This window comes from Lutra lutra, chromosome 1, assembly GCF_902655055.1.
Source record: "Lutra lutra chromosome 1, mLutLut1.2, whole genome shotgun sequence".
In the NCBI taxonomy this organism is placed as follows: domain Eukaryota; kingdom Metazoa; phylum Chordata; class Mammalia; order Carnivora; family Mustelidae; genus Lutra; species Lutra lutra.
The window spans coordinates 160033838-160049158 of record NC_062278.1 but is presented as its reverse complement, the minus strand read 5'-3'; the positions used below and the strand labels follow the sequence as shown (position 1 = coordinate 160049158).

General features: G+C 38.1%; 1 protein-coding gene across 9 annotated transcripts in view; it reads right to left on the bottom strand.

Moving 5' to 3' along the window:
- FBXL2 (F-box and leucine rich repeat protein 2) overlaps positions 1-15321 on the bottom strand; it is a 152795-nt gene that overhangs the window by 14475 nt on the left and 122999 nt on the right. For 8 of the 9 annotated variants that reach the window (XM_047741532.1, XM_047741542.1, XM_047741535.1 and 5 more), the window contains one exon: positions 15249-15305. In XM_047741532.1, coding sequence (XP_047597488.1) covers positions 15249-15305 — 57 coding nt within the window. Of the gene's footprint in view, positions 1-2117; positions 2337-15248; positions 15306-15321 lie in introns of all 9 variants that reach the window. The other variant, XM_047741558.1, reaches the window with a different exon arrangement.

The window sequence follows — 15321 nt, the reverse complement described above, 5'->3', positions numbered from 1 at the left end:
GCCTGCTTCCCTCTCTCTCTGCCTGCCTCTCCGTCTACTTGTGATCTCTCTCTGTCAAATAAATAAATAAAAAAAAAATCTAAAAAAAAAAAGTAAAATCAATAAATAAATTTCTAAAAAAAAAACAAAAAACCAACAGAATTTGGAAAGAAAATTTAATTAAAAAATTTTAAAAATAGAATTTAATTATTTACAATAAAGTACAACCAGAAACAAAGTGTATATGTATCTATATTACTTACATATACACATACATGAATATACACACATATAACCACATAGATTAGAGGAAGATGATGGAGATGGTGTCAGAGTACCAACTTCATTGTTTTAAAACAGGGAAATTGAGAAATCAAAAAATTAACAGTTGCATCTGGGACCAAGGAGACAGATGCTTTCATATTAACTGAAAAGCTTCTATACTGGCATAGGTAAGTATTTATATAATTTAAAAACTGGTTTAATTTAAGGATAATCAGAGGGGTCAACATGTCAAACAAGCTTGAGGTGTTCCCTGAGTTCCTAGGAAAATCTGCCAATATGGTTCACAGAGCAGAGGGGCTTTTAGTTTATGCTAATAAAGAGCCAATAGTCAAAGCTATCTGCCACTCATTGTTTATATATTATCTCATTTATGCTTCACAGCCTCCCTACGGAGTAGGTATTATGATTGCCATTTTACAGATGAGGAAATCAAGACTCAAAGAAGTTGAGACTTGCCCATTATAATAAGCTCAGGCCAGCCTTAATAAACCTTTCCGGGGCACCTGGGTGGCTCAGTGGGTTAAGCCTCTGCCTTCGGCTCAGGTCATGATCCCAGGGTCCTGGGATCGAGCCCCACGTCGGGTTCTCTGCTCGGCAGGGAACCTGCTTCCCCCTCTCTCTCTCTGCCTGCTTCTCTGCCTGCTTGTGATCTCTCTTTCCCTCTGTCAAATAAATAAATAAATAAAATCTTAAAAAAAAAATAAATAAACCTTTCCCCTCTCCTGCATTATTTTGCCCACCCCTAGTATCCTACGGATTTAAGGCTGTTTTTATTTCCTCATCTGTTTATGGCAGGTGTGTTAGGAGGAAGGGATACTCCAGAAAAACAAGTTTGCCACTGTTAGGCACTGTCTATCTACAGACTAATTAGGAGAGCCACATTCTGGAAGTGCTTATACTAGCATTCCAGAGAAGGCAGAAGTGGTGGTGGGGGAGGCGGCAAATATGCACAGCAGGAAGTACAACTGCCTTTAAATGCAAAACAGCAGGTGTCTTTTGCTGGGAAGAGGGCGGGAGGGGGAGAAAATCTCTCAATCTCACATAGAATTTCTCTAGAAGGAACATACATTGGCCACAGAGATTATCCCTGAGGGGGCAGGTGGGGAAATAGGGTAACTGGGGGTTTTAAATGAGATAGGGGATTTTTCTCTTGTATTCTTGGCACTTAAAAAAATACCTTGAACTTTTTCTTTTGAATTTTATCAAATTTTTTTTGCTTTAATTGATATGATCATTAATTTTTCTTCTGTAGCCTGTTAACATGGTGGATTACACTGATTCATTTTCAAATATTAAACTAGACTTGTGTCCCCGGAATAAACCCTGCTTGGTCAGGGTGTATAATTATTTTTATATATTGCTGAATTCTATTTGCTAATATTTTAAGGGCATTTGCTTCTATATTTATGAGGGATACTAGTCTGTAGTTTTGTCTCTTGGTACTATTATTACCTAGGTTTTATATCTGGTTATTATTGGCCTCATATGAGTTGCGAAGTACTCTGTCACCTATTTTCTGGAAGAAATTGTGTAGTTGGCTTCAGCGTTTGATAGAACTCTTCAGTGAAACCATCTGGAGATTTCTGTTTTGGCAGTTTAAAAATTATAAATCAATTACTTTAGTACTAACAAGCTATTCAAATGATGTTTTATAATGAATGAGCTGTGCTGGTCTGTGCTTTTAAATGTGCTGGAAGTGGTCAAATGGATTTATGTGGAGGTGTTCCTAGTATTCCCTTATCATCCTTTACTGTCTTCACGGCCTGTGGTGGTGCAGGTCTCAGTCTGTTCCTGCGCTGTAACAAAATGCTACAGAGAGGCTGGCTTATAAACCACAGAAATTTCTCTCTCACGGTTTGGAGGCTGGAAGTCCCAGATCATGGTGCAGGCAGATGTGATGTGATGGCTGGAGACGGCCCCCTTCCGGGTTTGCAGCCAATGCCTTCTCGCTGTACACTCCTCCAGGGGTGGATGCAGGGAAGGATCCATCTGGAGACTCTTTTATAAGAGCATTTAACCCATTCATGAGGAAGTTCTGAACCTGGTCGCCTCCCCAAGATCCTAAGACCATCCTGTTGGGGGGTAGGATTCAACATATGAATTTTGGGGGCACACAAACATTCAGACCATAGCACCCCTGTTTCATTCTCATTAATGGTAATGTATCATTTCTTCATCAGTCTTGCTAGAGGTCTGTTTCAAAGAACAAGCTTTTGTTTTGCTGTTTTTTTCTATTGTTCTTCATTTTTTACTTTCATTGATTTCTATTATTATCTTTAGTACATTCTTTCTTTTCCTTATTTTGGATTTATTTTGTTCCTTCTTTTTCTGGTTTCATCTGGGTGGGAGTTTAAGATTATCAAGACTTTCCTTATTTATCTTCAAGTTTACTTATTTATTTCAAGTAATCTCTACACCCAGTGTGGGTGCTAGTATAAGCTTGAACTCACAACCCTGAGATCAAGAGTCATGTACTTTACCAACTGAGCAAAAAAGACACCCCAACACTTTATTTTCAGTGTAATCATTTAATGCTATACATCTCCCTTTTAGCACTGCTTTACTGCATCCAACATATTTTGATATGTTCTATTTTAATTTTCATTTAGTTGAACTTCTAAAAAATTGTGCTTAGGGTGCTGTTTTCCAGAGTGGCTGTGACAGTTTGCATTCCCTTAACGGTGTTAAGTTCTCTATAGTTGCTGAGTTTCTGTCTGGTTGTTCTATCAACTGTTGAGAGAAGAATACTGATGTGTCCAACTATAATTGTGGATCTTCTGTTTCTATCAGTTTTTGCTTCACATAATTTGCAACTCTGTTGTTTGATGTATATACATTAAAAATGGAATTATCCTTTTTTTTTTTTTTTTTAAGATTTTATTTGAGAGGGAGAGAAAGAGAGAGCACAGGCGGGGGTTAGGGATAAAGGAAGAGGAAGAAGTAGACTCCAGGGTAAGCAGGGAGCCTGACTCAGGGCTCGATCCCAGGACCCTGAGATCATGAACTGAGCCAAAGGCAGATGCTTAAATGACTGAGCCACCCCGGCACCCAATCATCTTGGTGGATTGACTCTTTTATCTGTATGTCATATCCTTCTCTCTTCCTGGTAAATTCTCCTTGCTCTGAGGTTTCCTGTATCTAATAATAATATAACCATTCCTGCTTTCTTTTGTTTATAAAGTTTCTTTTGGGAGCACCAGTGGCTCAGTCAGTTAAGAGTTTGCCTTTGGCTTGGGTCATGATGCCGGGGTTCTGAAATCAAGCCCCACAGGCTCCCTGCCCAGTGGGGAGTCTGCTTCTCCCTCTCCCTTTGTCTCTCCCCACTGCTTGTGCTCTCTTGCATACACTCTCTCAAATAGATAAAATCTTAAAAAAAAAAATAAAGTTTCTTTATTATATCTTTCTTTTTCTTTTACTTTAGCCAACCTATAGTATCACATTCAAAGTAAATTTCTTACAGCTTATACTTGGATCATGTTATTTTATCCATTCGGGCAATATCTGCCTTTTAATTGGTATATAAATTAAGACCATTTATATTGGGGCACCTGGGTGGCTCAGTCCATTAAGTGTCTGCCTTCGGCTCAGGTCATGATCCCGGAGTCCTGGGATCAAGTGCCACCTAGCTCTCTGCTCAGTGGAGAGCCTGCCTTTCCCATCCCTCTGCCTGCTGCTCTGCCTACTTGTGCTCTATATCTCTCTCAAATAAATAAATAAAATCTGTAAAAAAAAAATCATTTATATTTAATGATATGCTTGGGCTTAAGTCCGACCCTTTTCCCCCTATTCTTCTAGATTTTCATTTCTCTGCCTGCCCATGAGTCTCTGAAACATTTTTTATAGATTTCCATTTTGATTTACCTATTTTTCCATTTTTATTTATCTATTGTATTTGAGTGTCTCTCTTTTGTAGACTTCTTAGTGGTTGCTCTAGGTATTACATTATGCAACCATAACTTATCACCACCTACTGGCATCAATATTTTACAGGTTGAGTTAAATATGAAAACTTTATCTCCCTTTTTAAAAATTTTCATTTTTAACTTAACATATAACGTATTATTTGTTTCAGGGTACAGGTCTGTGATTCATCAGTCTTACACAATTCACAGCACTCACCATGGCAATACCCTCCCCAATGTCCATCACACAGCCACCCCCTTCCTCCCACCCCCTTCCACTCTATCAACACTTAGTTTCTTTCCTGAGATTAAGAGTCTCTTATGGTTTGTCTCCCTCTCTGTTTTTTTTTTTTCATTTTCCCCCTCCCTCCCATATGATCCTCTGTTGTTTCTCAAATTCCTCATATCAGTGAGACCATATGATAACTATTTTTCTCTGATTGACTTATTTTGCTTAGCATAATAGCTTCTACTTCCATCCATGTCATTGCAAATGGCAAGATTTCACTTTTTTGATGGCTGCATAATATTTCACCGTGTGTGTGTGTGTGTGTGTGTGTGTGTGTGTGTGTGTATACATATACCACATCTTTATCCATTCATCAATTGATGGACATCTAGGTTTTTTCCATAGTTTGGCTATTGTGGACATTGCTGTCATAAACATTTGGGTGCACATGTACCGTCGGATCACTACATTTGTATCTTTGGGGTAAATACCCAGTAGTGCAATTGCTGGGTTGTAGGGTATCTATTTTCAATTTTTTGAGGAATCTCGTTTTCCAGAGTGGCTGCACTAGCTTGCATTCCCACCAACAATGTAGGAGGGCTCCCCTTTCTCTTCATCCTTGCCAATATCTGTCAATTCCTGACTTGTTAATTTTAGCCATTCTGACCGGTGTGAGGTGGTATCTCATTGAGGTTCTGATTTGTCTTTCCCTGATGCCAACTGATGTGGAGCACTTTTTCATGTGTCTGTTGGCCATCTGGATGTCTTCTTTGCAGAAATGTCTGTTCATGTCTTTTGCCTATTTCTTGACTGGATTATTTGTTCTTTGGGTGTTGAGCTTGATAAGTTCTTTATATATTTTGGATACTAGCCCTTTATCTGATAGGTTATTTGCAAATATCTTCTCTCATTCTGTCAGTGTCTTTTGGTTTTATTGACTATTTCCTTTGCTGTGCAAAAGCTTTTGATCTTGATGAAGTCTCAATAGTTCATTTTTACACTTGTTTACCTTGCCTTTGGTGATATGTCCAAGAAGAAATTGCTGTGGCTGAGGCTGAAAAGGTTGCTGCCTGTGTTCTCCTCAAGGATTTTGATGGATTCCTGTCTCACACTTAGGTCTTTCATCCATTTTGAGTTTACTTTTTTGTGTGGTATAAGGAAATGGTCCAGTTTCATTCTTCTGCATGTGGATGTCTGATTTTCCCAACACCATTTGTGGAAGAGACTTTTTTCCACTGGACATTCTCTCCTGCTTTGTTGAAGACTAGTTGACCATAGAGTTGAGGGTCCATTTCTGGGCTCTCTACTCTGTTCCACTGATCTGTGTGTCTGTTTTTGTGCCAGTGCCATACTGTCTTGATGATTACAGCTTTGTAGTATAGCTTTAAGTCCAAAATTGTGATGCCACCAGCTTTGGTTTTCTTTTTCAACATTCCTCTGGCTACTTGGGGTCTTTTCTGGTTCCATACAAATTTTAGGATTATTTGTTCCATTTCTGTGAAAAAAGTTGATGGTATTTTGACAGGGAGTACATTAAATGTGTAGATTGCTTTAGGTAGCATAGACATTTTCACAATATTTGTTCTTCCAATCCATGAGCATGGAATGTTTTTCCATTTCTTTATGTCTTCATCAATTTCTTTCATGAGTATTCTATAGATTTCTGAGTACAGATTCTTTGCCTCTTTGGTTAGATTTTTCCTAGGTATCTTATGGTTTTGGGTGCAACTGTAAATGAGATTGACTCCTTAATTTCTCTTTCTTCTGTCTTGCTGTTGGTATATAGAAATGCAACTGATTTCTGTGCATTGATTTTATATCCTGCCACATTACTGAATTCCTGTATGAGTTCTAGCAGTTTTGGGGTGGAGTCTTTTGGGTTTTCCACATAAAGTATCACATCATCTGCAAACAGTGCAAGTTAAACTTCTTCTTTGCTGATTCCGATGCCTTTTATTACTTTTTGTTGTCTGATTGCTGAGGCTAGGACTTCTAGTACTATGTTGAATAGCAGTGGTGATAGTGGACAGCCCTGCCGTGTTCCTCACCTTAGGGGAAAAGCTCTCAGTTTTTCCCCATTCAGAATGGTATTTGTTGTGGGTTTTTCATAGATGACTTTTTTGATTTTGAGGTATGTACCCTCTTTCCCTACAATATGAAGAGTTTTAATCAAGAAAGGAAACTGTACTTTGTCAAATGCTTTTTCTGCATCTATTGAGAATCATATGGTTCTTGTTCTTTCTTTTATTAATGTGGTATACCACACTGATTTGCAGATGATGAACCAATCTTGTAGCCCAGGAATAAGTCCTATTTGGTTGTGGTAAATAATCCTTTTAATGTACTGTTGGATCCTTTAGCAAGTATTTTGACGAGTATTTTTGCATCCGTGTTCATCAGGGATATTGGTCTATAATTCTTTTTGATGGGGTCTTTGTCTGGTTTTGGGATCAAGATAATGCTGGCCTCACAATATGAGTTTGGAAGTTTTCCTTCCATTTCTACTTTTTGCAACAGTTTCAGAATAGGTATTAATTCTTCTTTAAATGTTTGGAAGAATTCCCCTGGGAAGCTGTCTGGCCCTGGGCTCTTGTTAGGAGATTTTTGATGACTGTTTCAATCTCCTTACTGGCTATGGATCTGTTCAGGTTTTCTATTTCTTCCTGGTTCAGTTTTGGGAGTTTATATGTCTCTAAGAATGCATCCATTTCTTCCAGATTGTTTAATTTGCTGGCATATAGTTGCTCATAATATGTTCTTATAATTGTATTTCTTTGGTGTTGGTTGTGATCTCTCCTCTTTCATTCATGATTTTATTAGTTGGGGTCCTTTCTCTTTTCTTTTTGATAAGTTTGGCCAGGAGCTTATCAATCTCATTAATTCTTTCAAAGAACCAGCTTCTATTTCATTGATCTGTTCTATTATTCTTTTGGTTCCTATTTCATTGATTTCTGCTCTAATTTGTATTTCTATTCTTCTGCTGGGTTTAGCTTTATTTGCTGTTCTTTCTCCAGCTCCTTTAGGTGTGAGGTTCAGTTATGTATTTGAGACCTTTCTTGTTTCTTAAGAAAGACTTGTATTGCTGTCTACTTTCCTCTATGGACCACCTTTGCTGCATCCCATAGATTTTGAACAGTTGTATTTTCATTTGTTTCCATGAATTTTAAAAATTCTTCTTTAATTGCCTGGTTGACCCATTCATTCTTTAGCCTCCATGTATTTGAGTTCTTTCCAACTTGCCTCTTGTGATTGAGTTCTAGCTTCAGAGCATTGTGTTCTGAAAATATAGGGAATGACCCCAATCTTTTGGTACGGGTTGAGACCTGATTTGTGACCCAGAAGGTAATCTATTCTGGAGAATATTCCATGAGCACTAGAGAAGAATGTGTATTCTGTTGCTTTGGGATGGAACGTTCTGAATATATCTGTGATTTCCATCTGGTCCAGTGTGTCATTTAAAGCTTTTTTTCCTTGTTGATCTTCCGCTTAGATGATCTCTCCATTTCAGTGAGGGGGTTGTTAACGTCCCCCAGTATTATTGTCTTATTATTGATATGGTTCTTTGACTGTTATTAATTGGCTTATATAATTGGCTTCTCCTCTGTTAGAGGCATATAAATATTTACAATTGTTAGATCTTCTTGTTGGATAGACCCTTTAAGTATTGATATAGTGTCCTTCCTTATCTCTTATTATAGTCTTTGGCTTAAAATCTAATTTGTCTGATATAAGGATTGCCACCCCATTTTCTTTTTATGTCCATTAGCAAGGTAAATGGTTTTCCATACCCTCACTTTAAATCTGGAGGTGTCTTTGGGTCTATAATGAGTCTCTTACAGAGAGTATATCGATGAGTCTTGTTTTTTTATCCAATCTGATGCCCTGTGTCTTTTGATTGGGGCATTTATCCCATTTACATTCAGGGTAACTATTTAAAGATATGAATATAGTCCCAATGTATTGCCTAGAAGGTTACTGTTACTGTATATTGTTTCTGTTCCTTTCTAGTCTATGTTACCTTTAGTCTCTCTCTTTGCTTAGAGAACTCCTTTCAATATTTCTTATAGGGCTGGTTTGGTGATGGCAAATTCTTTTAGTTTCTGTTTGTCCTGATTTACCTCCATTTAAAAAAGTCCTTTCACGGGCGCCTGGGTGGCTCAGTGGGTTAAGCCGCTGCCTTCGGCTCAGGTCATGATCTCAGGGTCCTGGGATCGAGTCCCGCATCGGGCTCTCTGCTCGGCGAGAAGCCTGCTTCCCTCTCTCTCTCTGCCTGCCTCTCCGTCTACTTGTGATCTCTCTCTGTCAAATAAATAAATAAAAAAATCTTTAAAAAAAAAAAGTCCTTTCACCCATCCTCATTTCATATATATATATATATATATATATATATATATATATATATTTATATATTTTTTTTTTTAAAGTGAACTCTATGCCCAACGTGGGGCTTGTACTCACAACCCTAAGATCAAGAGTTGCACACACAGCTGAGTCAGCCAGGTACCCCTACAATATGCTGTCTTAATTACTTCCTCTATATACATTGAGAACCATACCAATGTCATAATTTTTGCTTCATCAAATAAAACTTAGAAAACTCAGAGGAAAAATGTTTTATTTATACATTTTTCCTGTTCTTTCCATTTTTCTTTCTTCCTAATGTCTTGGGATCTTTTTTATTTTTCATTTCCATTCTTTCTTTAAAAGTTCTAATTGTGAGAAAAACCACATAACTTAAAATTTATCATCTTTACCATTTTAAAGTATACAGTTCAACAGTGTTAATGTATCTTACATTATTGTGCAATGGATCTTCAGAACTTTTTCATTTTGCAAAACTGAAACTCTATACCCATTAAAAAGCACTCCCCATGTCCCTGCCTCCAGCCCCTTGCAACCACCATTTTGTTTCTATGAATTTGGCTACCGTAATACCCTCATATAACTGTTATATAGTAATGTCTTTTTTTAGATTTTACTGTGCTAAAAGCACATAAGCTCTATCCTTCTAACACATTTTAAGTGCATATTATTTTTGACTATAGGTACAATATTTTACAGAAGATCTTTAGACCTTATTCATCTTACTCAACAAAAGCTTTATGCCTGTTGATAACTCCCCACACACCCCAGTAACCACCAGTCCAGTCTTTGATTTTATAAATTTGACTATTTTAGATACTACCTATAAATGGAATCATGCAGTACTTGTCTTCCTGTGCCTGGCTTATTTCACCTAGCATAATGTCCTAAAGGTCCATCCATGTTGTCATATATTGGAGAATTTCCTTCTCTTTGAGGTTGACTGGTATTCCATTCAGTGTATGGAATACATTTTATGTATCAGTTCATCTGAGGATGAACATTTAGGTTGTTTCCATATCTTAGCTATTGTGAATAGTGCTACAGTGAAAATGAGAGTGCTAATCTCCCTTCAAGGTGCTGATTTAAATTCTTGAAAACCAACTGACCATATACACATGGATTAATTTCTGGGCTCTCTATTCTATTCCACTGGTCTACATGTTGGTGTTTGTACCAGTACCATATCGTTGTGATTACAACACCTTCAAAATATAACTTGAAATTAGGAAGTGTGATGCCTCCAGCTTTGTTCCTTCTCAGAACTAGCTATTCAGAATCTTCTGTGGCTCCATATGAATTGTAGCATCACTCTATTTCTGTAAAAAATATTTTTGAAATTTTGATAGGTACTGCAATGAATCTGTAGATTGCTTTGGGTAGTATGGGCATTTTTTTTTTAAAGATTTATTTATTTGACAGAGTTCACAAGTGGGCAGAGAAGCAGACAGAAAGGAGGAAGCAGGCTCCCTGCTGAGCAGACAGTCCAATGTGGGGCTCTATCCCAGGACCCTGGGATCATGACCTGAGCTGAAGGCACAGGTTTTAACCCACTGAGCCACCCAGGCGCCCCAATATGGGCATTCTAATAAAATTAACACCTCTAATCCAGGAACATGGGATGTATTTCCACTTAATTCACTTCTTTCATCAGTGTTTTGTGGTTTTCAATATACAAGTCCTTCATCTCCTTATTCTTTTTTTTTTTTTTTAAGATTTTTGTTTATTTGTCAGACAGATCACAAGTAGGCAGAGAGGCAGGCAGAGAGAGAGAGGAGGAAGCAGGCTCCCCACTGAGCAGAGAGCCCGATGCGGGGCTTGATCCCAGGACCCTGGGATCATGACCTGAGCCGAAGGCAGAGGCTTTAACCCACTGAGCCACCAGGTGCCCCAGTTAAGTTTATTCTTAAGTATTTACTTTTTTAAAAAGATTTTTTATTTATTTAACAGAGAGAGAGTGTGTGCAAGCACAAGCAGGGTGAATGGCAGGCAGAGAGAGAGGGAGAAGCAAGCTCCCCACTGAGCAGAGAGCCTACCGTGGGGCTTGATCCTAGGACCATGGGGTCATGACCTGAGTGGAAGGCAGACACTAACTGAGCCACCCAGATGCCTGTATTTTACTCTTTTTGATGTTACTCTAAACTGAATTTTTCCTAATTCCCTTTTTGAATAGTCCATTATTAATGTATAAAAATGCAACCAAATCTTGTATGTTAATTTTGTATCCTGCAACTTTAATGAATTTATTTACTAGTTCTTTAAGTTTTTAAAATGGACTCTTTGGGATTTTCTACTCTTAACAACCAAGTTGTTTGCAAACAAGGATAATTTTACTTCTCCCTTTCCAATGTGGATGTCTTTTATCTCTTTTTATTATCTAATCTGTCTGGCTAGGACTTCTAGTACTATGTTAAATACAAATGGTACAAGTGGGCACCCTTGCCTTATTCTGGATCTTCTTTCTTTTCCTAGTCTGTTGAGAGTTTTTATAATGAAAAGGTGTAGAATTTCATCAAATTTTTTTAAATAAAGATTTTTGTTTATTTGACAGAGAGAGAGAGAGGTAGAACACAAACAGGGGCAGTGGGAGAGGGAGAAGCAGGCTTCCCTGCTGAGCAGGGAGCCCAATGTGGGGCTTGATCCCAGGACTCTGGGATCATGACCTGAACCAAAGGCAGACACTTAACAACTGAGCCACCCAGACACCCCTCATCAAATGCTTTTTATGCATCTGCTGAGATGATCTTGTGATTTTACCTTTTATTCCATTGATGTGCTGTTGGATTCAGTTTGCTGGTAAATTACTGAGGATGTACCCATCTATATTCATTAGGGATATTGGCCTATCATTTTCTTTCCTAGTGGTGTCTTTGTCTGGTTTTGGTACCAAAGTAATGCTGGCCTATAAAATGAGTTTGGAAGTGTTCTTACCGTTTCAATTTTTTGGGAAAATTTTGAGAAGGACTGGTAGTAATTCCTCTTTAAATGTTTGGTAGAATTCACCAGAGAAGCTATCTGGTCCCAGGCTTGTCTTTGTTAGGGGGTTCTTGATGACTGTTTTAACCTCCACACTGGTTATGTGTCTGATTAGGATTCCCATTTCTCCATGATTTACTTTTACTTGGTTATATGTTTCTAGGAATTCATTCATTTGTTCTAGATTATTGTTTGTTGGCATATAACTGTTCATATTTGATTCATTTTATTCATGTCATAATTATAATGTCTCTTCTTTTGTTTCTGACTTTACTTGTCTTCTCCTTTTTTCCATAGTTATTCTAAGGGTTTGTCAATTTTATTTGTTAAAAAAACTATTTCATTTGTTTTTTTCTATTTTCTATTTTTAAATTTATATCTGCTTTAATTTTTGTTATTTTCTTCTTTCTGCTAACTCTGGGCTTGGTTTGTTTCTTTCTAGCTCTAAAAGTTAAATTGTTTTAGGTCTAGCCATATAGCTGGGTCACGGTTTTTTATCCATTTGGTCCTTCCATGTCTTTTGATTGGGGGAATTTAATCCATTTACATTTAGAGTGATTATTGATAAGGAAGGACTTATTTTTGCTATTTTTAAAGATAAGGAAGTTCACTTATAGCAGAGATAGGAGGCTGACATGATAGCACTCAGACTTGTTTTTCCTTACCCCCTTTCTTCCATTTCTACTAGGCTGCTAGGGGTCTCCTAGGATTCAGAAGTGTGTTTGTATGAGTGTGTGTGTCCCATATTCTGGGCAGTGCTCCCCTCCAAAAGCCAGGGATTTAATGGAATTCGAACTGAAATGTTAAAAAGAAGAAAATTCAAGCCACTTATCTGTTAAAATTAGGATAGGCCATGCCCTGAGTAATCCAGACATTCTCCTCTTCTCCAGGGCCCAGAATCTTCCCCTGAGATCTGTTTCAACATCAAGAACTCTTTCCATCCTCCTTTCCTCCCTGAGTTTGGTGGTGTGAAACTCAAGAAGCTGGTCATGCTGCCTTGACAAGGTTGCTTGATACTATGGGTAAGGCGAACTTGGGGACGTTTAGGATTCCTGAGTGCAGGAAACTTCTTCCAAAACAGCAGCTTCTCATGGTGGGGTTCTAGTATGGCCAGGGAACTGCTGGCAGTCTCCTGAAAAGGGCTGCAATCCTTGGGATCTGAAGCACCACAGTTGTAGGGATCACCCTCATTACTCACACAATTTCTGTGTCTGACTTTCTCATATTTGGGCTGGCTTGTTTACACCCTACTTTGTCCCCAAAGAGGACTGGAAGTGGCTTCTCTGGCTAAGCCTTGTGCAAGGTGCTACTGGTAAAGAGAGAAGATCCTATTTCTGTCTTCTGGGAATTGACAGTCTAAATTCCAATCCTAGACTACCCCTAAATTCCCACTGAAGAAAGCTTCCTTGGCTATTAGTGCAAGCACTAAAAAAATCAAGGCATAGAGATATGACTAAAAACGCCAACAGACAAATTAAAATGCAGTTAAAATGAATATTTAGTTAACTCAAAAAGAAAGTGGGAAAGAAGGAGCAGAGAACGGAAAACAAAAAGGAGAAAACAACCAACTGTATCAATATTACATTAAATATAAATGACTAAACATTTTGATTAAAAGAAAGTTTATCAGACTGCATAAAGGCAAGACAGCTTTTATATATAAAAACATAAGTTGAAGAAAAATGATATGTATGCAAAAATAAGCATAAAAAGACTAATATTAACACCAGATAAAGTAGACTTCAAGACAGAGTTTTATCAGTGATAAAGAAGAACATTTAATAATGACAAAATGTCAATTCTTCAGGAAGATATAACAGTCATAAAGTTGTGTGCACCCAAATCAGAGGACAAGATGTTAGTGAGGATAAATTTAAAAGTCTTAGCTATGGGAGGCTACTGTGAACTGGATATGGGGTTTAGTCTCAGCAGCTGGTACAGGATTTGTGGGTACCCATGTGAGCATGGAATTGTTCTGCTTATAAAATTCTAGGAGTAGTCAAAAGCATCTAGTGAATCTCAACATTCTAAGCTGAGACAATTAGAAGAAATGAATAAAGCAGGGTCGCCAATTTGGGAACAAAATATGGGCCAGGCTGCTCTTTCAGGTGTGCCACAGAACACTGGCCCTTCAGACTATGAGCCCCCATCTCAGCTTTTCATGTCACCTTGGTAAGGCTCACAGAGACAATTGAGAGGAGCAGGTCTATTCTCCTTAGCAGGGGCTATGAGGCTTTGGTCCTGCTTCCCATTCAGCCTCATCTCCTCTCCTCCCTCATTCTGAAACCCAGCCATGGCTTCTGTCAATCTAAGAATATGTGCTGTTTCCTCCATTAAAAAATGCCAGTGAGACCTTCTCTACTGTACTCTTGTTCTTACTTCAAAAATGGCTCAGCAGCTGACAGTTAAACAGAACGGCAGCTGAGCTAATTGAAGAAGGAAAATCTTGAGGATCAAGGAAATGAGTTAATAATTGAACACACAATTTAGGCTGAGTGGGAAGGGACATCAAATGAGGATTGACAATGAAAAGATGATGAGTTCAAAGGGACCCATTTAGGTTCAGTCTTGGTTGCAGTTCAGTGACAGATGGAGTAACTGGGAAAGACAGGAGATGCTGGTCAGACTGTGGGGGTGTGACACTGAAAAATGAACATACATTCTACTTCACATTGTTATTTTCCGAGGTGTCCAATGTTTCATTTTAAAATGGATGAAATATTCATCTAAATGTTATCAAGTCTTGAGTCCCTATTTTTCCTCTTGTGTCCCAGTTGAGTAGTGGTTTGATAAAATTGTCTCATATCATCAAGAGCAGCTTTCCACCAGTTAGGTAACCTGTATACTTGTCATTCTGAAAGGACAGTGACTGACTGGACACCTGATGGCCTAGGCTCCTTACACAACATCACTGAGTTTTGATAAATCATGATGAAAGATAAAACTCTCTAGCAATGAAGACAGTCATGGGGATTTCCTTTTGGGCTATATTCCTTATTCTTTAATATCATAAACTGCTAAAATTCTTCTTGGATAGCTTCCAGGACAAATGAGTTGCATAATAAGATTTTTTTTTTTTTTTTTTTTTTTTTGCATAATAAGATTTTTTAAAGCTCACCAAAATTGGCTCTGGTATTGAAAAGGAAACCAGGAAATAAAGCAAGTTTCAGAATCAGCAGAACCTGCTGAAGATACATCCTACAAGTTTAAAACTGGCATACCGAAAAGGATCCTTGTCTAGATTTTATCATTGTAACATGCTAAGTTTCACTCTCCCTGACACAGTGGACATGAACATAGTAGTAAGGACATGGGTCTCTATTATAGGTTCATATCCTAAGATGAAACCAGTAACATTTAGATAACCTGCCTCCCAAGTTAGCCCAACTAATAGATCTTTGAAACCAGGAATGATGATACCTTTACAAAAAGGAAAACCACACAGATTCTTGCTGTGGTGGGAGAGTTCTTTCATCCCTAAGAGGTGAAGAATGTCAGGAAAAACTCAGACTCACCAGGGCTTGCAGTTTAGGACAGTGGACAGAGAGCTGGATGAGTGTGCTGTCGGTGATCTGGAGGGAAACAAGC